Raw genomic sequence first — 23,774 nt, 5'->3', positions numbered from 1 at the left:
AAAATAAGATGTGATTTATAATGCAGTGTCCTGTGTCTACAGGCCCATCTCAAATGATTAATCATCTCAAATAAACTATTATTCAGGAGCAATTGCCTAACAAACAAATTTAAAAATATATTCTTGGCAATGCCAAATAGCTCCAGCCTGTTGTAAATGTGTAATAAACCTCAGGAGCAAATGTTTGGCAGTGTTTTATGTGGATGATTAATTACTTTTAAAAATAAATTAATAATTGAACTCATATCTGAGAGGCTAGTGTACCTCTGAGTTTTCAGCCAGATCAGACTCTCCATTGTTCTGAACCTGCCTGAAATAATTCTCTAACCAGTAAGTACATTTACTGACACTCCAAAATTAAGAAAAATATATTAATTGTATCTATTATTATCGTCCAGACTTTGTGCTTTCATATATATGTACATATACATATATATGTAATTCTTTTTTTTTTTTTTTTTGAGACAGAGTCTCTCTCTGTCACCCAGGCTGGAGTGCAGTGGCGCAATCTCGGCTCACTGCGAGCTCCGTCTCCTGGGTTCATGTCATTCTCCTGCCTCAGCCTCCTGAGTAGCTGGGACTACAGGTGCCCACCACCACACCCGGCTAATTTTTTGTATTTTTAGTAGAGACGGGGTTTCACTGTGTTAGCCAGGATGGTCTCGATCTTCTGACCTCATTATCCACCCGCCTCGGCCTCCCAAAGTGCTGGGATTACAGGCGTGAGCCACCGCGCCCGGCCACATTTATATTTTTTCTAGTTCCTATTTTTTACATTTATATTTATATCTATTATTTATTAGGTCTTTTATTTAAAAAATTCCTCAAGTAGTTTGTGATCAAAGTCCATTTAAATAACTAAATTCAAATTAAAAAAAAATCTGGCATGAACCCAGGAGGCAGAGAAGGCAGTGAGCCGAGATTGCACCACTGCACTCCAACCTGGGAGTCAGAGCGAGACTCCGTCTCAAAAAAAAAAAAAAAAAAAAAAAATCACTACTTCTACCTGATCACCTTGGACTTAAATTCTCTAAGTTTAGATTGTCTTACTTAAAAAATGAGATTAGACTAGTTGATTTCTATTATTCTTTTCAGCTCCCAAGTTCTAGAATACAAATGCAGGATTCCAACATCCAAATAAAATTCAAAGACTTTTTCACAAAACTAAATAAATCTATTTTAAGGGCCTGAGAAGTTGCCAGATATGGGAAAGGACAAGCTTTGGGATCTATCAGAAGTTGGTTTTGGTCATTGCTAACCTGATTTGCTTCATAGTTGTTACTCTGAATAGGCAAAGATGTAAGCTTGGGCTCCGTAAGCGTGTAAAGCCACGAGAGAGGATGACATTATTTATGGAATGAGGCCCTGGGAACTCTGATGTTTAAAATTCAGAAACCAGCAAAGGAGAAGGGGCCTGCTGGTAAGAGAAGAAGAAAACCAAAGAGGGAGGTGGCTCAGAGACCAGAGAATCAAGTGTTTCAAGCAGAGAGTGTCAGGGTGTCAAATGCTGCAGAGGGACTCAGCAAGCGGAAACCGAGATTTGATCATGGTAACCTTGACAAGAGTAGAGTCAGTGTATTAGAGAGGACATATGGAATAGAGTAGGTTCAAGAAAGAAGAGGAAAAGAGGAAGAAAAGCCAGCAAATATGGACAGAATATAGAGGGACCTTTCAAGTTTTCTTGTAAAAGAGAAAAGAGCAATGAAGAGGTAGCTGTAAGGCAATCTAATTTTGTTGTTGTTGTTTTGTTTATTTTTGTTTTTGTTTTTTTGAGATGGAGTCTTGCTCTCTCACCATGTTGGAGTGCAGTGGTGTGATCTTGGCTCACTGCAACCTCCGCCTCCCGGGTTAGAGTGATTCTCCTGCCTCAGCCTCCCGAGTAGCTGGGACTACAGGCACATGACGCCATGCCCAGCAAATTTTTAAATTTTTAGCGGAGACGGAGTTTTGCTATGTTGGCCAGGCTGGTCTCAATCTCTTGAGCTGGTGATCTGCCCGCCTCGGCCTTGGCCTCCCAAAGTGCTGAGATTACAGGCATGAGCCACCACGCCCCGGCTGGCAATCTAGTTTCAAGGAGATGGTTGGTTTTTCAAAGGTATAAACAATACAGTCTGTTTATATAGTGGTGGGAATGATACAAAAGGGACAGAAAAAGTAACAATGCAGAATCAAAAAGGAAAAGTTGACAGAGTAATGCATATATGCTTATTACATTTTCGCTTTCTCTGGCATGGGCTGTGGTATGAGTGTAGATGTCTTGAACTTGGCATAGGAGGGCACCAAATAGAGAACCCTGATCCAGAGGAAGAGTATAAATCCTAGCACTATTTCGTGTGACTGAGGCTGAGAAGTGAATCCAGCAGTGTTGTCTCTGAAGTGATGGTTAATGGATGCTCATAGCCATGATATCTAACAGTAAATTCTCATTCTGTTGATTAGTGTTCAAGTGCCTCTCTAATATGCTCATTTCTTTGTAAAGTCTGTTAAGCACAATGAGCTCACATTGCCAGTGCTTTAGAGCACTTGAAAAGAAGGGTCTTTCACCAAAGTTTGGCGGAAAGGATACTGGAAAGAACTGCCAGCATGACAATTTCTAAAATGACGGAGAATCCAAGAGCAGTGACGGAGCTAGAGGTGACAAGAGGGCAGCCAAGAATAAGGTTTGGGGAACCCCAAGATTCTCAGAATTACTTAGAAAAGGGGCCAGACTTCTTGCAGTTATACAGGGTTGGGGCTTGGGTTATGATTATTTGTACATTGAAACAAACAGGAGGCTGGAAGACGTAGAGACACTTTGGTTACACATGTGGTAATGGGTCTAGTGAAGGCTCCACCTGCATAGCCGCTTGGAAGTCTTGAGATGTCAGGGAAGGGGACCCAAGAGTTCTGTTGTCATAAGGATTCTCAACCTTGAGAACAGGTCAAGAGGACAGATAAGACTAGTTATATTTAGGTAGCATAGTTAGCAAAAAAACGAAATACAGAAGATCCCCACCCTGCAGAGCTCCAGAAATTAAAGAAATCACCAGAAAGTAGAAGAGTAGCTGAGCTGAATTAATGTTTTATGATAAAAGCACCTCCAGTGTCCCCCAGAAGCAGTTCATGAAAAGCTGCTGGAAATGCATCCTAAGGTTTTTGAGAGAGACTCTGAAAACTGAGGAGTCGTGAGAAGCTTAATGTAATTGTAAACCTGAACTGCTTTCTTGAATTAGTGTGTGAACATACTGCAAGTGGGCAGGAATTTTCAGAGACATTAATTTTTATTCAATAAAGCAGCAACTTTTTAGTCAACTACCCTCTGTAAATAAAGTATTATGTTATAAACTTTATTCTTCATATGATAAAACCAAATTTCACCCATGCTCATTTCCCCAAGACTACGAATCCACTAATTGCAAGTCTGTTTAAAATCCAGAATTGCCTGGATCTCAAATCCATGATAGTCTCACAGTATTATCCTCCTAACACAAACCAAAAGACAAGAATTATGTTTTAAATGAGAAATAAAGTGACCCAAGAATAAATAGCAGAAAGTGTGTATTTGATTTTCTGCTTGATTTAGATGCTATGGTTTCCTTAAAGTGATCATGTTTCTGACGTACTGTTGCAGGAACGGCAGGGAATGGGGAAACAGAGAAATAAGATGAAAGAAGCAATTCCTTTCCCTTCCAGCATAAGCCAGTATTGAACAGGAGTGGGGAGAGAGTGCAACAGAGAACCCAGTGCGATAGAAGTTTATTTCCTTTCTCTATGGCCACAAACCATGTTGGAACTGAAGAGGCGTCAGTAACGCAAGCCCCACCCAAGAAACATAGACCTTATTTTCACTTGCCCTGTTTTAATGTTTAATGGATTGAGATAGTTTTTAGTTTGCCTGTTGGTTTGTTTGTGGAGCTTCCATGCCCCTTTACAAAAGAGATTTTTGTTCCCAAACCACATAAGCAAGAGAAATAGACAAAATATAAGGTATATACACAAACTTGTGAATTAATTTTTTATAGAAAAAAATCTGCATTGTATATTCAAATTTTGCCTAACTGGAGATTTGTTACAATAGACAATAGATTATTTTATAAATCTTTAAGGGAAAGAGTCATGCCTTTCCATCTTTGTAACTTTGTTGTTGCAGGACAGTTCTCTGGGTGACTTTGCACCAAACCGGTCCTTCTTTTCTCACTTCTAATTTTTAAGAATAACTGTAGAATGTGCTGGAAATGCAACCTTCAGGGGTAAAGAAGAATCAGCTGGAACAGCGTAGGTTTTATTCTAGTCTCTCACAGAAACAGGATATACTCCAGTGCTTTAGCCCAGCAAATCATGTTGCCCCTTAGGGGTAAACCCAAAGGTAGGCTGCTTTCTGGGGTCCTTCAGCTGCAGTGCAGGTGGGGAACAGGAAGATGAGTTTCCATCCACCTTGGACAGCTTTTCTGAGGCTTGGGGAACTATCTCCGAATGAATCTTAGACTTTGGTTGTTCTTTGCTGGGTATCTGTAAGTGATAAGCTCACTTTATGTAACTCATTGTTTGTGTGTTTTGTCTCACCAGACTCAGGAAAGTAGTAAATGTGCATCCCAAGACACAGTGGGCTGAAGCGCTCAGACTCCTATTCCTGGTGGTTGGCGTAGTAATGATCTTTGCTATCCTATATCTTCCCTTGGGATTGGTAATCAGCAAACTTATTTTGCAATTGTCTAGCACAGTGCCTATTTGTTGAGTGAATATTTGTTGAATGAATAAATGTTATAAAAGCTTTTTTTTTTTTTACATTTGCCCTACAGCTAAAAGCCTGATTGCTTTGAGGCAGGTATTTTACCAATTTTCCCTCTCATTGCTCCCATCCTAATCCCTAAACCATCAACCTAATTTAGCTAAGTAGTCAAATCACAAGACTTTCTATCACATTGCATCTTAATTGCCCTCAAATTACAAGTATTAAATAGATCATCAAAGAGATTTCCTCTTACTGCGTGGTTATATAGGATTTTCATCATTACGTGTTATAAAAAGAAACCAAAAGAGCAATAAGCAAATCATTCTTGATATAAACTAATGCCTTGAAAAGTATCTAATGTTAAATAATTCAATGTTAAGAGTAGTCATAAAAACAGATTTTGTGTGCGAGGGGGTATGCCTGCAGCCCAGATCTTATACTTGCTCAAGAAATTTTCACATGGAAAAAGAAATTAAAAAAAAAAAAGACCTTAAAGAGACCGAAAAGGCTTATGATCTTATCCCACCCAGTAAGAAAGCTCTGTGTTTTTCAAAGACCTTTCAGTCTACCATTTCAGAAAGGTCTTGAAGAGCACTCTAGGAAATTTTCTTTATTTAGACTTTTTTTTTTTACCCCCAAAACAGAAATCTCCAATACATTGACACATCTGGGTCAGAATATTCTATCCAAAAGTAAAATTTCTTTACTATGATTTATGCCATAAATACTTTTTTTAAAAAATGTATATACTACTATACAAATTTATTTGCAAACAGCTCAATAACTATTAAAGAGAATAAGTGATATCTATAACAGCATATTCTTTCAGAGTATCTGTTCATCACATTTCCCTACTGATTGACATTAACTCTACAAACAGCATAGTGCTACTCATCCTTGTATATATCTATGTGTATACACATATATATATATTTTTTTTTTCCTTGAGACAGAGTCTCACTCTGTTGTCCAGCTGGAGTGCAGTGGTGCCATCTCGGCTCACTGCAACCTCCACCTCCCGGGTTCAAGTGATTCTCCTGCCTCAGCCTCCTGAGTAGCTGGGACTACAGACATGTGCCACCATGCCCGGCTAATTTTTTTTTTTTTTTTGTATTTTTTCTGGAGACGGGGTTTCACCATGTTAGCCAGGATGGCCTCCATCTCCTGACCTCGTGATCTGCCCGCCTCAGCCTCCCAAAGTGCTGGGATTACAGGCATGAACCACCATGCCTGGCCCGTGTATACATATCTTAAATTGTATTAGGTTGCCAGATTGTTTTCTACTATGGATTTTGAAGTGTAGCACAATTCTGTATCTAAGCTGGATCATAATCTAGGATATCTGCCTCTGAAATTAATGATAATTCTATAGTTATCAGGTTAGAATCTCATTTTATCCTTCAACCAGCTCTCTTGTTGACTCACAGTGTGCAAATAACTAGGACAGATAATGATGTTATAGCTTCTAATCTTTAGATGAGAGTAAAAGTAATTAAAACTCACTTTTCATTTTATTTTAACCTAAGTACAATATCCATGAGCCAAATCTTTAAACAATATAGCATTGTTACTTTCGCTTATTAGTTGGGAATCATGATCCATGACTGAATCACAACATACCTGGTGTGGTCACTGGAGTAGCTGTACATTTTATCTGAAAGATATTCAAAATAGACAAGTTAAAAGAAATGTTGACATACCTTTGTTAAATATTCTAAAGTGTGTTCTGAGGGGAGTTTAGCCTCCATGTCAGTTAATATATTTGACCAAGGCTCTCAGGGCAGCTCTGATTGAAGTAGGGTTAAAGGTCTCCTCCTGGGCCAATCACATTTGCCTTTTACCAAATTACCAAGAAAGATTTACATGATTTGAAGAGAAACCAGAGCAACTTTCTTGGTAATATGGGGTGGAAACAGTGCAGCTTGGAGACGATGTACAGCCTGGATGCATTGTGGTTTTATGCACAGAAACACTAAGCAGAGAGAGCTGGAACCTTCCTTCCTGCCTCCCTGTGGCTGCAGTCCACTGCAGCGCATGGCTGTACTTTCTGCCTTTGGGTTCCATGAAACACCTCTGCATTCTTATAAGTTTTTATCTTTGCCTATGTGGTTTGAATAGGCTTTTCTTTGTTACCAAAAATGAAAAAAATCAATAGGAGACTTTTCTTTTATCTATCTATCTATCTATCTATCTATCTACTTTTAACATTTCTTGGCATGAGTAACAACATAAAAATGATATTAAGGAAGTTGCTCTGATCATGACTTCATTTCATCCACATGGTACAAAGGAGTGGGAAGGAGAAATGAGTGTGCTAGGAAGAAGAGACCTGGGAAAAGTTGGAACACAGGCTCTAAAATTAACCGAAACAGTAGAATAGCTTCTAAGAAAAAAAAAGTTATTTTTGGTCTGCCAGGACAAGACTTACCGGAGATGTGTTGTAGGACAACAAAACCACAGAAAAAAACTATGTGATGAATCTCAGTAAGCAACTCACTGTTAAACCTTGAATGAGGCAGTTCAAAGCCAAATAGAAGTATTTTTACTTCTAGGTTAAATATAAGAATTCAACAGCTATTTAACAAATGTAGTTTTAAGAATTTTTTTTAATTGAAGGCAATAGATTCATAATGAATTATTGAGAAAAAGTAAGGGATAATCAGGGTACAGTCTTAACATCAATATTATAGAAAATTCTGTATTATCCATTCATCAGTAAATTTTCTTTGCTGTTGAACTAGATGCACATAAACAGTACAATGTTTATTATATTTGAATGGCTTATTTTTCAACCTGGCATTAAATAAAAGCCAAAACCTTGCAAAAAAGTTATTAATGTAAAAATAAAGACCACTATTATCTAACTCTCTGACAATAATCACGAGAAAATAGTGACCAAATGATTATCTTTCAACTTGAACATGTGAAAACACTCTATATTAGTAAGGAACTAGCAATAACATTTTCAAATAATTCAGTAAGTCACCAAACAACTACAAAACTTATTTTAGTTAAATTTATGTATAACAAAGTTGAGTTATTCTCCAGAGAGGTTATTAACTGTTAAAGAAACATTAGTGGAACAATTTATGAAAGTAATCATACTGGAGGATGAAATGGACGTGTCACATGTCAATGTGTTTGGAAGAATTCTGTGAAGGACCAAATGAGGGAAGATTTTGCAGAGCATATGCACTAAGCTGCTATGGGACCAAAAGTGATGAATGTATTCCATTAGGAATATGTCAGAAACATACTTTTAGCCCAGAGGAAGTGTTTTACCATGAACTGCATGTAAAAGATGCAGTTATTTTCAACTACTTTCATATTAGTCTTGTGAATACAAGTGCACACAAATGTTGGGAGAAGCCTAGAGAGGCTAAAACATATTGCATAGTAGCCACAAGTTCAGCAAAATAAAAAAACCTGAGAAATGTAAATAATATCAATAAACATATAGAGAAAAAATAGTTAATATAGACCAGGAAATTGTAAACTGATAAATAAGACATGACATAAAGTATATGTTGATTTCCTTCTATGTGAAGAAAATGCTTACACTCAGGCCACTAATTATTTTGCAGATTTGCCTGGAATTAAAGTGGATGCATAAGAATTTAGTCAAACGGTAGCCTGATGTATAATGGAACAAATCCAGGGTTAAGAATCAGAAGATACGGATTTGGTACCAGTTTTGCAATGCATTTGCCCTGTGACAACACACAAATTGCTTTAAAACTCTGGTTCTCAATTTATCCATGAAGTAGGGACAATAATGCCTATATCACAGAGTACATGTCAGAGGTAAATGAAATATTTTCTGTAAAAACATTTTTTAATGACAAAGTTTGTTATTAATATTATACATACATTCTAAATACATATTATATAACAAGCCAGAAATTAATTGCACTCATTTGAGTCAGGAAGTTTCATTGAACGAGTTAGTTGGAAACACGCTGGTACTATTAAGATGGTATGATATTTTAAAGTTAAAAGATTTATAAGTAATGCTTGATTTCAAATGAAATTACTAAAATCTTACCTTTGACAAAAGGATAGTCACCAGCTGAGCATTAATTTGAAAGAAAAGGAAAAAAATCAGCAAAAGAATTGAAAACAAAAGTGAAGAGTGTCATTGCTTAATAAGAATAAGAAAAAGTAGGTATGGAGTAAAAATAATTCCCCAAACAGTCTAATATTTTTAAAAGATAATGTGGATTTTTCAGGTGGAGGTGCTTGAAGTATGAACGCTGGTGCCTAGAAAGAATACTAGTGTAACATATAAAAACTAACTCTGGTCGGGCGCGGTGGCTCATGCCTGTAATCCCAGCACTTTGGGAGGCCAAGGTGGGCAGATTACGAGGTCAGGAGATCGGGACTATCCCGGCCAAAATGGTGAAACCCCATCTCTACTAAAATTCAAAAAATTAGCTGGGCATGGTGGCATGTGCCTGTAGTCCCAGCTACTTGGGAGACTGAGGCAGGGGAATCGCTTGAATCCAGGAGGCAGAGGTTGTAGTGAGCTGAGATCGTGCCACTGCACTCCAGCCTGGGCGACAGAGCAAGACTCTCTAAAAAAAAATAAAAAATAAAAAATAAAAAAATACAAACAACTAACTCTATAGAATGGGAATGTGCTGAATGTATTATCAATAGGAGAAAAAAAAGACAAAAACTGTATGGGAAAAAGGAAATAGAAGCAACTATATAAAGGATACAATATAATGTGATGTTTAGATGGAAGGAAAGGGACTAAACCAATTTGGGGGGAAAATAAAGAAAACAAGTAATGGTTAAAGGGAGCACCTGAAATGGGATGTAAGAAGTTCAAGGGCACCCCATTCCACGCTACTTTTAGGATGTAAATGTATAATCTGCAGCTGAGCCATCAGTACTTGGGTAATTTTGTTTTGCAGTCCTTCCTAGAAGAAGGTTATAATCTCTTTAAATGAGCAGTAGTAAAAAGTTCAGAGGTTACAGCTAAGAATAAAAGCCAGCAAGCTCAGGCTTCTGAAAAGTTTGCTCTGTCACGAAGGCTCAAAAGTTTATTTAAAAATAAGTGGCATGACTTAATTTAAAAGCTGCCTGGTGATGTCAATGACATTTAGCAAAATAAAAAAAGTGTATGCTTTGCTATAAAGCTATGAAATATGCAAGACTGTGCGTGGGAAGAACTAGGTGAGCTCTCATAATCCTCTCCTGTGATTCAGATGCAAACACTTGTGGTCAGGTTTGTAGTTGAGAGGGTGTGATGCAAATATATTTGCTTTTATGTTTTTCCTCTTAGAGTGTTAACCCTCCTATGTACAAGAATAGACAACAGCACATAGTTTAAACTCCATAATGAAATTTCTCTGATACATGTTCAATGTGAAGATGCCATAATTTCCTACTGATAGGACTTTGATGTATGACCAAACCATACGCTTGTTTATCCTTCTTTCCAAACCAGAGAGGAAGAGTTAAACAAAGAACAGTTTTTGGATTTAAAGAAGGAAAAAGTTAATGCACTCCTATCAGAAAAAGAAATAAATATAATCCTCCTGAAGAAGAGATTTGAACAAAGAATCACATAAAAATGAAGGATTTATTTTAGGGAGAATGAGAGAACTCCATTTCAAAGCTTCTACCTAGCTGCTACAGAAAACATCAAGGGGAGGCTTATCTGGTCTATCTGATTGAATGTGCAGATATTGTATTGTTGCTGAAATGGAGATTTTCTTTTGAAAGCTATTTATTACACCAGCAAAACTTATTCACTGACTAACCAAGGTGGAGTCAGATCTTGCAAGTTTCTTAGCCACAAAGATTAACACAAAGATGCAAACATAAAAAGTTACATGAGGCCAGATGCAGGGGCATTTCATTCACAGCCCAAGTGGCAGAAAAGCTGGTTGATACAATAGAATCTCTTTTATTATAGTTTGTTTGTCCAAGAGAAATAAGGCAGGAAGGCTTCTTCAGGAAGACTGGGAAGGAACTGAACTGTTTGCAGAGCAGTTCTGAAATATATTTGAAATCTCTGTGTTAGAAACAAAGATAGTTCTATTTGTTCATATGGGATGGAAAGAATGGCAGAGCTATTACTAATACTTGGGAAAAGATGTTAGGAGAAGTTGGGGCAGAAAGAAAGGGTGGAGGTGGGATAAGAACAAAGGACGTTCTTAGCGTTGATGAATACATCAATTGCACACCAATAAAATGCAAGTTCCAGTGCATGCTCCATCTAAGGAGGGTACATTACTGCTCAAATAAAAAGTTTTGTGATAAGCTAATGTTTAGAACCAATTCCATAAAACTCTACAGAAAACTCTCTGAAATGGACCTGAATGTGACTTACATGACCACAACAGTTAGTGCTAAAGCTCAGGGTATTGTACAGATGTGTTAAATAATATAGAGATGAGGAAGGTGAAGTTGGAGCTGGAGAGGACTTAGAGGGGCATAGGGATGGTGGGAGCAGCAAAGTAGCCAGAGAAACCAATGTTCACCAAAATAACAGATGTGAAAATTAAATGGGATGAGATATACCCATAGCAGATCCTTAATAATTATTTGTGGAAAGAAGGAAGGGAGAAACAGGGCCACTAGGTATGGTGATGGGCTGTACCAGATCTAGGACTGACCTACTAAGTTCCCAGCACTATGCAAAGATGTGTGTGTGTGTGTGTGTGTGTGTGTGTGTGTGTGTAATTCTTACAAGAACCCTAGGGTCTAGATGGTATTTTCCACATCTTGTAGATAAGGAAACTGAAACTCAGAGAAAGCATGTTACTTGTACAAGATCTTCCAGCTAAATATTGAAGGCAGAGTTCTAATTTACATCAGGTCTACTTCAAAGGTATACTATTAAAAACAATTGAGAGACGAAAAATTTATTTAAAAAAATACATCAATAAATGCAATTTATTGTTCACTGTTTTCTTAAAAATGTTCTTTCCATTATACTACTTTTAGGTAATAGAGCCACTTATGGCATGCCTGGGGCAGTAAGGGTTTGCACAATTGAAAACGAAAAAATCTGTCCTGAAATAACAAAATGAAAACGTGGTTTTTTTTTTTTTTTTGACAGAGTCTTGCTCTTTTACCCAGGCTGGAGTGCAGTGGCGCTCTTTCAGCTCACGGCAACCTCTGCCTCCTGGGTTCAAGCGATTCTCCTGCCTCAGTCTCCCAAGTAGCTGGGATTACAGGCATGCGCCACTATGCCCAGCTAATGTTTGTAATTTTAGTAGAGATGGAGTTTCTCCATGTTGACCAGGCTGGTCTCGAACTCCTGACCTCAGGCGATCCACCCACTTCTGCCTCCCAAAGCACTGGGATTACAGGCAGTGCTTTTTTAACTACCAAACACACTGCTTTTTAAAGTAAGGCTACTGTCTTTCTGGAGTGGTCAACTTACCATAATAAGCAACTACACAAAGGAGTTTGCATGGAGGTGAAAAGGTATGGATGTGGGGAAATAAATCCCAATGCACAAACTACCAAAAATGAGAATTGTAAAACCTATTTACAATGAGTCGTAAAAGACTAGTACAGCTGAATACTTCTGGGGCGGAAATACTAGATTAGTGAAATTGTATCAGTCCTGATCTTGATGATGTTGACAAAAAGTGGTTCTTAACATCCATAATTCAATGCAATCATAGGACTGAAAAAATTGAATATTTAGGTTGAAAGTAAATAGGTCACATTTGCTAGATAAATTTTAAGTTAGACAATTGAGCTCAAGGTAAACATGTCAGTGTCTACCTGTTACCTGGCCCCTCAGCAATTTTAAAAGAATTATCAATGGAATCAATGAAAGAGTGAGGTACTAATTCAGGTTACTGTTCTTGTCTTGGTTGTCACCTTAAATTATTTACTCTCTGTAGATCTCAATTCACATTTTTTTTTGTAATTCTGGCTATATATTATCTGGATTTATAAGATATCTTAATAAAGAAGTTAAAATAGCCAATTTGATATATAAAGCAAAGTGCTACTCTGAGCTCATTTTTATCTATAAAAGAGGGAAACTGTAGAAGATGTTTGATGATGGGTCATTTATACATCTGACTTATAAAGTTTATGTTTATTTGAAAATATATTGGATTTTTAAAAGATTACTGAAAGCATTGCTAATGAAAAAGATTGCTTGTCATAAATTTCACCTTAGCCATAAAATTGATATAATAGAGATCCAAAAAGAGTGTTGGGTTTCTGGCTGAGGACAACTGGTCAACAACGTCAAAGAAGGATGTGCTGGTAGAAACCTTTTGGGACAGAGAATTATGAAAACTGGACACTTATCATTGATTTTCCTATTGAATAGATGTGTGGCTTCAGCTAGACCACTCCATTTTCGAATACCTCTCATCTTATTTTCAAACCTGCATGACAATAATCCCTTCTTCATATTTTATATTAGTATTATCAGTGCTAAAGGTATTTCTAAGTGAAGCAAGGACATTTGCTGCAATCTGACCATTGTTCTAAATTAGCTCCATGCCATTTTTCTTGGACACATGTGTCTAAGTTAATTTTGTTAACTTAGTTTTATTTCATTTCCTCTGTTAAAAGGAAATGCATTTATCCTTTCTTTTCTTTTATTACCACTTAAATGTCCTGCCCTTAAGGGTGTCTTGGTATTTAAACATCTACCAGGCTGGGCGTGGTTGCTCACACCTGTAATCTCAGTGTCTTGGGAGGCCAAGGCAGGAGGATGGCTTGAGAACAAGAGTACGAGATCAGCCTGGGCTGATTTTTTTGTAGAGACTACCATCTCTACAAAAAATTTCTGAAAATTAGCTGGATGTGTTTATGCATGCCTGTAATCCTAGTTACTTGAGAGGCTGAGGCAAGAGGATTGTTTGAGCACCAAAGTTTGAGGCTGCAGTGAGTTATAATCATGCCACCGCATTCCAGCCTGGGAGACAGAGCAAGATCCTGTCTCAAGAAAAAAAAAAGATACCTTCCAGCAATAGTTGAACTTTCATTCTCCCATCCATCCATATGTATTCAACATTTAATGGATTCAACATGGATCCGTGCATATTCAACATGAATTGGATGCCTACAGCATACAAAGGCTGTGCCAGCTGCTGGACTTTAGGCCATTTCAGTTGTGGCATATGCAGATTGAAAGCCACATGGTTAAAACTTATGCCCAGCATGTTGAAAAAGCAAAGCTGACAGTGACAGATACTCTTGACCTCTCCTAGACTCCTAGCAAGCCTGTGGTTCAATCTATTCCTTTTCCAGTCGTCTTCTGACCCCGCTCCCGTGTGTTGCACTTGAGAATGCCTGACTGATCCTGAGAAGATTAAGTTGGCTTGAATGGAATCTTAAAGAGCTAGACTTCCCTTTGTTTATTATGTATCAGAGAGAACCTTGATGGCTGCCCCAGCATAGACTACAATTTCATAGGTTTTTCAATTGGAGGAGGAAAAACGTATTTACCAGGATAATCCCTTCCCACTCTGCACCCTAAAGAAGAGTTCCTAAATTGGATAATTTTTTCACATTTCTAATATGACTGCATTCTTAAATAAGAGAACCTCTGGGCGAAAAAATTAGCAAATAGATTTTCTATAGATAAAAATATCCTGTTGAATGACATTTCATAAAATTGTCTGCTTCCATAGGTTTTCCAGTGACTCCATAGTCTCCATTCAAGCAGGTACCATGTGAAATTTGTCAAAATGTCTTACCTTGTTGTTGCTTTTCCACATAGTGGGAAATATTGAAGATCAGTGATATAACCAAAGCCAAGCCCAACAATGCTAGAAGTCCCCAGAGGAAAAAGGGGCACCCAGAGATTCCTGGAAATTAAAATAAACATACACATAATATAACAGCTGCTTACTCATTTGTTTTGGTCTGGCTATTGCCACACTTAAAGCTGTTGCATTTATTCATAATGAAGGACACATTCTCTACCTGGAAACTAATTAATATTCATAACTTTTTTCAGTTTTCAAAGTGGGTGGTGGTGTTAAGTCGCTGAATTCAGCATGGGCAAAAGGATTCAAGTTTCTCACATTCTGAGTGTTTATGAAATAAACGACTTTTTTGTGTAGCTATTAAAAGGTGACAAGTGGTGACTGATAAAAAACTTTTGTTCAAAAATCAACAACATTCAAATTACCAAGAATTCTAATTTGCTATACTTTTCACCTTTCTTTAAACCTCAGGCTGTAATCATACATGCTTTCCTTATTTACAGAAAATCGCCTGTTCTCTTCCATTAATCTCAGCAGTATAGAATACGATGTGTTGGGATAAAACAATAATTCTGGAGCCCAGTTTTGTTAAGATTGGCCACAGGGAGCTTTTCTCATACTATGTAGAGCCCCATGAATGTAAAGTAGAAAGTTAATTACACTTCTCTTTCCCCTAGGCCTATACAGGGTCAGAATAATCAGTATTACTGTCTTCCACCCCCACATCTTGTCCCAGTAGAAGGTCTTCAAGGGCAATGACACACATGGAGAGGTCATCTCCTGTAACAATGCCTCCTGGAATACCTCCTGAAGGACCTACTTGAGGCTATTTTACAGTTAACTTTTTTTTATAAGTAGAAGAAGTATACTCTAAGGTAATGATAAAAGCATAGTATAGTAAATACATAAACCACTAATTTAGTCATTTATTATCATTACCAAATATTCTGTACATAATTGTATTGCTCTACTTTTCTACAACTGACAGCACAATAGGTTTGTTTACACCAGCATCACCATAAACGTATGAGTAATGCATTACACTATGACATCCCAACAGTTATGATGTTACTAAATGATAAAAATGTTTCAGCCCCATTATAATCTTATGGGACCACCATAATATATGTGGTCAATCATCGACCAAAACATTGTTTTGTGTGTGTGTGTGTGTGTGTGTGTGTGTGTGTGTGTGTGTTTGTGTGTTTTTGAGATGGAGTCTTGCTCTTTCGCCCAGGCTGAAGTGCAGTGGCACGATCTCGGCTCACTACAACCTCCATCTCCCAGGTTCAGGCAATTCTCCTGTCTCAGCCTCCCAAGTAGCTGGGATTACAGGCGTGCGCCACCACACCTGGCTAATTTTTGTGTTTTTAGTAGAGACAGGGTTTCACCGTGTTGGCCAGGCTGGTTTCAAACTCCTGACCTCAAGTTATCTGCCCACCTTGGCCTCCCCAAAGTGCTGGGATTACAGGTGTGAGACACCGAGCCCAGCCAGACCAAAACATTGTTACATAGCACATGACTGTACATTGTACAGTGACAATTATATAATATAACATAATATAGTATAGAACAGCTTTCCTACAAACTCATTTTACAGTTAATTTATTATAGAGTTGACCAGGGAGTAGCATTGGTTAAAATTAAGCATTTAATGGATGCAGTAATAATTTACCTTTGGCCAGTTTGGACTTGTAACCCTGCTTTAGAAATAGTCCAAGCTATAATTATTGCATCCAATTTCTATAGTATATACTTTGGGACCTTGATCATTCACTTATCAAATGCTGAAAGGATGAGAAATTGATTTCAGAAAGATTATTTTGACCTTGCCTGTGTGAAACTACCTGGATCTACCCATGAATGGAAGTAAAACAGACTTTGATGACTTTCTATTCCGGACATGTCCCAGTTATGTTTTCAAAATTTCTTAAGGGAATGTCGCCGACCATTAAAGCATACAGTCTGCCCTAAAATGGTAACAGAGAGTTGAACTTCATGTTGTAGTCAGAAAATAGAATCTAAAATTCTCTGTTGCTCTTTCTTATTTGCTTCAATTTTCCACATTTGGACCTTTGTTCTCAGGACAAAATAAAACATGTTTTAAGAAAAAAACCAGCCATATGAAACTCTCCATTGAATACATTAATTTCAGGGATACTATGAACTGGAAGACATTATTTAATACATCACATGGTGTCTCAAATATAAAGGCCTGAGGATTTCCTTAAGAACTGGTACATTTTTGCTATTATATCCCATGTGAATATTGTACTTAATCATCTGTCTTTGATACACAATCTACTTTAAGCAAATCTCCAGGGCTTTATGATCCTCATTTTTGTGAACTAATCATATCCCTTTCTCCTTATTTTCCCTTCACCTTGACTTATTTGGTTATCTTTTATACTGTTACACTTATTTCTAATACCCCTTTTTCTGGAGGAGGGGTAAATAAATACATGGAAAATAATAATAAATCTCTAGCACTTATCACCCTCGGGAACACTAATAAAAATCTCCTTTCTACTTGGCATTTTTTTATTTCCATTTCCCACAGCATGTAGTATTTAGTATATACTCAATACAGAGTCATGGTTTGAGTAAATAAAAGGTAGTACAATATAACCAATCATACTTCAAGGAAATAAACAGAAAGCCCTAATCTTATTTTTTAAATTACACTGAATCTAGCTATAAATCATCCAATCATTTGGACAAAATTATATTTCAAATAGAAGTTTTGCTTTCTCTTTTCCAATTAAAGAGAGAATTGAAATAGTTGTATTAGTCTGTTAATTGCTATAAGAAGATAATCTGACTCTCAGCTACAAAGAAACAACCTAATCAATATCTCAAGCCTATATGCTACACTAAAAGTTTTTGGGAAAGTCCCAATCATTTTCATGAAATATGTCAGAAACACTAAGGCAAGAACTTGGGTCACACTGCGCATTTCTTTAGGGTTGTATTTTGTCATTTTACTGTCAGAGTAAATTTGCCCCACAAAACCACTTGGAGGCCTTTTAAAACACAATCTGAATTCTAATATTGGGGAGTAGTTTAGGTATGTGTGATGCAGTCTCACGTGGTCTCCGGTTTCCTCTGCTTTTAGGGTGCATAATTCCTAACACTTCTGTGTTACAAGTTTTTAAAAATAATATTACATAAATTTTAAACAGGAAGATTTTTATTTAGAGGCTTTGTATTTTATGACATTCTTAATATCTTTCATAATTTTTTGATTGCCAACAATAAATACCCCCATTGTGAAAAACAATGCACACACATGAGAAGAGTAGATATTAAGTAGATAATGATGGAAATTTTCAACTTGAATTCAGGTCTGTATAAACGTACATACACACACACACACAGACACACACACACATACTTTATACCTCCCCTTACCCAGTAATTCTAAATGTGCAGTATAAATATCTCCATACTCCTGTGGGTATCTACTTAGTACAGACAGTGCCTCTTAGAATATTGGACGCACAAAGTGCTTAAAATTTTTTGCCCAATAAGTGTAACCTTTAGTATCAATATTCATTAATTGTAATTACTTTCATTTATATAGCTTTGATCAATTTAAAAAAACTCCCACACAATTTGAATTCAGCTATTTACACTGTTAAAAAGCCAAAGGCCTCGAGAAATTATCAGAGAGGCAATGGCAGCTAGGAAAATCATGATTTAAGTTTCTCTCCAGCTTCCAACTACCAGGGGCTAATAGTGGTGGGTTTAATTATAAAACCTCTGACTCCCTTAAAGCCAACAGTAATTGGCAGGCACTGTCTTTGAAATTCACAACTGCATGTGCTCTGGAAGGAAACCCAGCTAAGCAAATATAATGTCTTTCTGCTGGCAGATTTGATTTACACAGAAGCCTTTACTTAAACAATTCACAATAGAAAAAGCAATAAATATAATGCCTTAATTGTTTTTACTTCAGGCTATCTTTAACTGAGACAAGTGTATGAGTTTATAGTATATTACAGCATATAGTTTCTCTTAATGGCTTTCCTTGGCTTGTAAACTCTGTCAGAGCGATGAACATCTTTTTGCATTCCATGAATGTGTATATTTATTTTAGGCACCTAGAAATCTCAATAGCAATATTATGATCCCCATGGGTCTACTTATAAAATGAGTTTTTCTTACCTTGGTGGTGGTTGGTGCTAAATAAGGCACATTCTTGATGATTTTTTGAACGTGATACGTCATCACTACACCCACAATCCCAACCACTATCCATCATCCCACAATAAAAGACATTTGAATCATGGATATTAGCACAGGAGGGGGCTCTCAAATCAGTTCCAGGCTTTCAAGTAAAATACCATGCTGTTTTTAATGCAAATCTGAAATCCACTGACCTTGTGTCTATTATGAACAGGGGGTTATTTGAGAAGTAAATGGTATGTGTTGGGGAGTGGGCTGTGATGGAGAAAGAGAAAATAGCAATATTATCTTTGGATACCTATTTTCAAACTGTGGAAAAGGAATGAGAGTAGTCACCGGTTGTGTGGCTGGTTGTGTGCAAATCACTGAATCTCACTAAGACAATTGTAAAACTGGAGTTCATATCTTCATCTGTGTTACATTAAGGCTACCTCTTCCTAGCACATCATGATTCGCCTCAATCAATACTTTACTTAATTTAATTGAAGAAAGCATAAGTATGAGAGTGAGGTGGAGGACAGAAGAGAGTAAATTATGATTCCTCCAATGCTAGACTCTTCATTGCTTCTACAATTAAACTTTACCTGAGATTGGTAAACCTCAGAAATTCTACTGAGATTAAAGTGCTGCTGTAGATGAACCTGTCTTTCTCTGTATTTAGTGACTCCATTTATATGTATACTTATTATTTCTTATTTGAGAAGAACCTTAGTAAGATCCTCTGAAGATGGCATGGTTGTGTGGAAACTTTCATCCAATAAAATACTTTATGATGTTTCTTTTAATAGTTCAGGAAGGCCTATTAATTTTGTCATCTCTTTCCTTTAATTCAGGAATGCTGAGAAGATTAAGCGTAATCAAAAATGTCTGGGAAAGGGCCCAAAAATGATTTCTCTTATTCACTAGCAACTTGTGGACATTTATTTCTTGGAACTATGATCTTTAATTGCCAATCTTTCCTGGATTGACTTTTCTCAAAAACACTGCCCAACTCATAATATTACCTAAATTAAATGGAGAAACATTGTCTTTGACCCATCTGAGTTTGAAAGATAATTTACAAATTAGTCCCACCTAGTCTCTAACAGAAAGGATTTCATTGTCCTCAAAAGGTGATGAGGCTCAAGAGAAGATAAAACTGAGTAAAGACAATGAGACTCCTTTTTTTAAAAAAATGAAGATGAGTAAACTAAATTGTGAATCATTATTTAAATTAATGATAGACCAAAGGACTTGTTTTCACCATTTGATTCCATTAATATTCATTTTATGTAAATGCAGAAACACAGCAGGAATTATGATACCAGAACATTATGGATGATGCAGTGACTACAGGCATATAGGTAGGAAAAAAGAAAATACTTGGGTTTTTGTTTTCATACATAGTTTTACTTAACCATGTCTTTAACATGGGTCAAAGACAATGTTTCTCCATTTAATTTAGGTAATATTATGAGTTGGGCAGTGTTTTTAAGAAAAGTCAATCCAGGAAAGATTGGCAATTAAAGATCATAGTTCCAAGAAATAAATGTCCACAAGTTGCTAGTGAATAAGAGAAATCATTATTGGGCACTTTTCTAGACATTTTTGATTACACTTAATCTTCTCAGCATTCCTGAATTAAAGGGAAGAGATGACAAAATTAATATGCCTTCTTGAAATATTAAAAGAAACATCATAAAGTATTTTATTGGATGAAAGTTTCCACACAACCATGCCATCTTCAGAGGATCTTACTAAGGTTCTTCTCAAATAAGAAAGAATAAGTATACATATAAATGGAGTCACTAAATACAGAGAAAGGTTCATCTACAGCAGCACTTTAATCTCAGTAGAATTTCTGAGGTTTACCAATCTCAGGTAAAGTTTAATTGTAGAAGCAATGAAGAGTCTAGTTATACATAGTTTTACTTTAAAAGAATAAATAATTATTCTTTTGTCTGTGTTCAAATTTATTTTATTTTTTATTTTACCTACCTAAATATAAAAAATACTGTCATCTGATTCTCTTCCTTCATGTGAAATTTTGTTTTGTTTTGACTTTTAATAACTGTGAGGTTCTTAAATACTTTGTCTTTGCATCTCTTCTGTGAAATTGTAAAAGTTCTCAACTGCTGATGGAGGAGCTCCTGTATTAAACCCAAAGGGGAAGTCTGAACTACAAAATGCTACAGAGGAAATATTACCATATCTGTTCTAAATTTAGAATTAATTAGTCCTGAAAATAGTTGAATGTCGTATTCACTGTCTTTGGTCTTCCCATGCTTTCTGAGTTCCCCATCATCATCAGCTCATGGGAATTATACTTAGTAAGACTACGTTCATTTCTTGCAGGGCACTAGAAAAATTGGGACACTTGTTTTTGTTCTTTGCTAAAGTATGAACTGGCAAAGATAAGGAGAGGTATGAAAATTGTATGCCAGCTTATGGTCCCTGTGTGATTTATGTAATCAATTGGTTTTAAGATCCATCAAACAGAACAATGGAAGCCAATTCACAGAAATTATAATATATGCAATCTGTACTCCATAGCTGGCCTATACAAATTGGTATTAAAAGTACAAAGCATAATAATTAAGCAAAAGAGGTAATCAGACTATCACAAATGATAGTTATAAACAGTTTAAACTATCATTTAATCCATGCAAAAATGTTCAACCTCATTATAATCAAAGTAATGCATATTAAACAATGAGTTAGCATGTTGTGCTTATGAGATTAGTGACGATTTTTTAAACGAGATCAGCCTGTGAAGGAGAAGCACTGCTAGAATGAGAGGGAATGGCATCACTCTTGGAAAAGCAATTTGGCAATAATGAGACTTAAAATGCTCATAATCTCTTAATAATTTCAGTTCTAGAAAGTTTTCTGAAAAAATAACCCTTACTACAGAAAAAGCTATAGAGTTGTTCATCTTTCTGTCATGTAAAAATATTTTTAAAAACTGTATACAACAGGGCTGGGCGCGGTGGCTCACGCCTGTAATCTCAGCACTTTGGGAGGCCAAGGCGGGCGGATCATGAGGTCAAGAGATCGAGACCATCCTGGCCAACATAGTGAAACCCTGTCTCTACTAGAAATACAAAAATTAGCCAGGCGTGGTGGCACGTGCCTGCAGTCCCAGATACTCAGGAGGCTGAGGCAGGAGAATCGCTTGAACCTGGGAGGCAGAGGTTGCAGTGAGCCAAGATTGCACCACTGCACTCCTGCCTGGCAACAAAGAGAGACTCCGTCTCAAAAAAAAACAAACAAAAAAACTGTATACAACATAAATGTTCAGCAATAAACAAATGACTAAACTATAACTGAATAGATGTCATTTTTGTGCGTTCATTTAAAATGATTATGCAGAAGTTATATTAAAAAGGGACATGGTCATGTTACTGAAAAAAGCTGGATCTATTATGTACATTATTATTTCAGTTATGAAAAGCAAACTATGTAGAATGTATATAGATAAAAGTTGAAAGGAAATACAACATATTTTGTGTTTTTAAGGTGATGGAAAATATGTAAAATATGTATGAATTTTTAATATATGTATTTCACAGTTCTCCCACATTACACAATATGCATGTTTCCTTTTGCAACAAAAAGATGTTTATTTAATAAATTAAAAGTACATAAAATAATACAGGAGGAATGAACCATCAACATGGATTCACAACAGTGAGTCAATATGGATCCAACCCTCATGATTAATCGCACAGCAATTGAATTTTCACTGGCCTTTTCAAAATTGTCATCTCTCTGAATGTTGACAATTGCATTGCTTTCTAGAAAATACTATAGTGCCTAATCTCTGGGGAATTAGAATTACACTTATCCTGTTTAATAGCTAAACTAAACTAAAGAGGAATACACATAGTCAACAAAACTTCTTTAAAAAAACAAGTACTTCACATGGCATAATTATCAGTGAACACTTACTGAACAGCTGTAATTAGATTTACATTCTAAAACACTGTCCACATTTTTCTTTCAAAAGAAAAATGTCAACTTATACTCGTTAACATGTTTCAAAGTATATTTTAATTACACTAAAAGTTATCCAACATTTTAAAAATAACTACTTTCTAAATACTAAGGGTCTTCTCGTTAGGGCTTAGAAATCATCAAGTGAATTTTTAGACACACAAATGGAACAAAAAATTTAAAATGCCACTTACCTGACATGCTTCTTTTTTTCAGAGAAATCTTTATCTAGCCATAAGACAGATATATGGATTAAAAATCCTCCTACAAACTTTTTTCCTAGGTAATGTTGCTCTGTTATGTTAAAAGCAGCATGACAGTAAAACTTATCTTTATCTGTGCCTCAGATTCTTTTCTCTTCTGTTTCTTAAAATCTTTTGTGTGTACTTTGTTTCAGTTACAAACAGGAAATGTGGTGAAGGAGGTGTCTTGAGTTTTGATCTGAAAACAGTCGACTTAAATTGTGTAACGTGGGAAGAAAAATCCCACACACCTTTGTAATCTGACATTTGAATTTTTATCAATACCTGAGTCTAATTGAAAAATAAATAAATAAAAGTATGAATTAAACTAGGAGGGATCTTCCTATTTCTGGAGAGAATCCAGTCGTCTCTTCACAAGTAAATTCACATGGAAACAAAATAAGATACACTAAACTGATGAGTAAATAGTAAGCAACCCCTGGGTGCGCTCAGCTGTTGTATTTTCTTGAGCCATGATGGAGGACAGGGAGTTAATATTTTTTGAGCACTTAGTATGTATCAGTTGCCTTCTATTCCTTATCTTAATGCGAGGCTAGATGCCTGCCTTATTTCCTGACAATCCTCACCTTGTCAGTATGAGTTTCTCTGTCCAATCTAGAGCCACCTGACAACAAGCTCCTGTTCTCAACCACCATCCCAGAGTCTTAATAGCAGCAGTTCTTACATGTTGGTGTACATAAGTATGCTATAAGATGCTAGTTTAAAATCCTGGGCCCGTCTAAATTAGACTATTTAGGGTGAAGCACTAGAATCTGCATTTTAACAAGCAGATTTTCTGAGTGCATTTTAAATTACGTATATTGTATATGATAAAATATTTTAATATAGATGTTCTGGACAATGCTTTCGGAAACTCATATATGGAATAGAATCTATCTTATTCATTATTAAAATTTCATAACTAGAATTATGCACACCGGCACATCGTAGGCC

The 23,774-nt window shown here is 36.4% G+C and overlaps 1 protein-coding gene across 2 annotated transcripts in view; it reads right to left on the bottom strand.

The window, feature by feature from the left end:
- LOC129034138 (T-cell receptor-associated transmembrane adapter 1) overlaps nucleotides 1-22,988 on the bottom strand; it is a 31,961-nt gene extending 8,973 nt beyond the window's left edge. Inside the window, exons 1-4 of one of the 2 annotated variants that reach the window (XM_054483725.1) lie at nucleotides 22,773-22,988; nucleotides 14,404-14,514; nucleotides 8,757-8,780; nucleotides 6,332-6,365 (exon numbers count right to left, since the gene is read on the bottom strand). In XM_054483725.1, the coding sequence (XP_054339700.1) occupies nucleotides 6,332-6,365; nucleotides 8,757-8,780; nucleotides 14,404-14,514; nucleotides 22,773-22,779 (176 nt within the window). In that variant the 5' untranslated portion in view covers nucleotides 22,780-22,988. The remainder of the gene's footprint in view (nucleotides 1-6,331; nucleotides 6,366-8,756; nucleotides 8,781-14,403; nucleotides 14,515-22,772) is intronic. The other variant, XM_054483727.1, reaches the window with a different exon arrangement.
- Nucleotides 22,989-23,774: the final 786 nt, after the last annotated feature.

The sequence above is a fragment of the Pongo pygmaeus genome, chromosome 2 (genome assembly GCF_028885625.2).
Source record: "Pongo pygmaeus isolate AG05252 chromosome 2, NHGRI_mPonPyg2-v2.0_pri, whole genome shotgun sequence".
Classification (NCBI taxonomy): Eukaryota; Metazoa; Chordata; class Mammalia; order Primates; family Hominidae; genus Pongo; species Pongo pygmaeus.
This window is presented reverse-complemented; position numbering and strand designations above follow the sequence as displayed.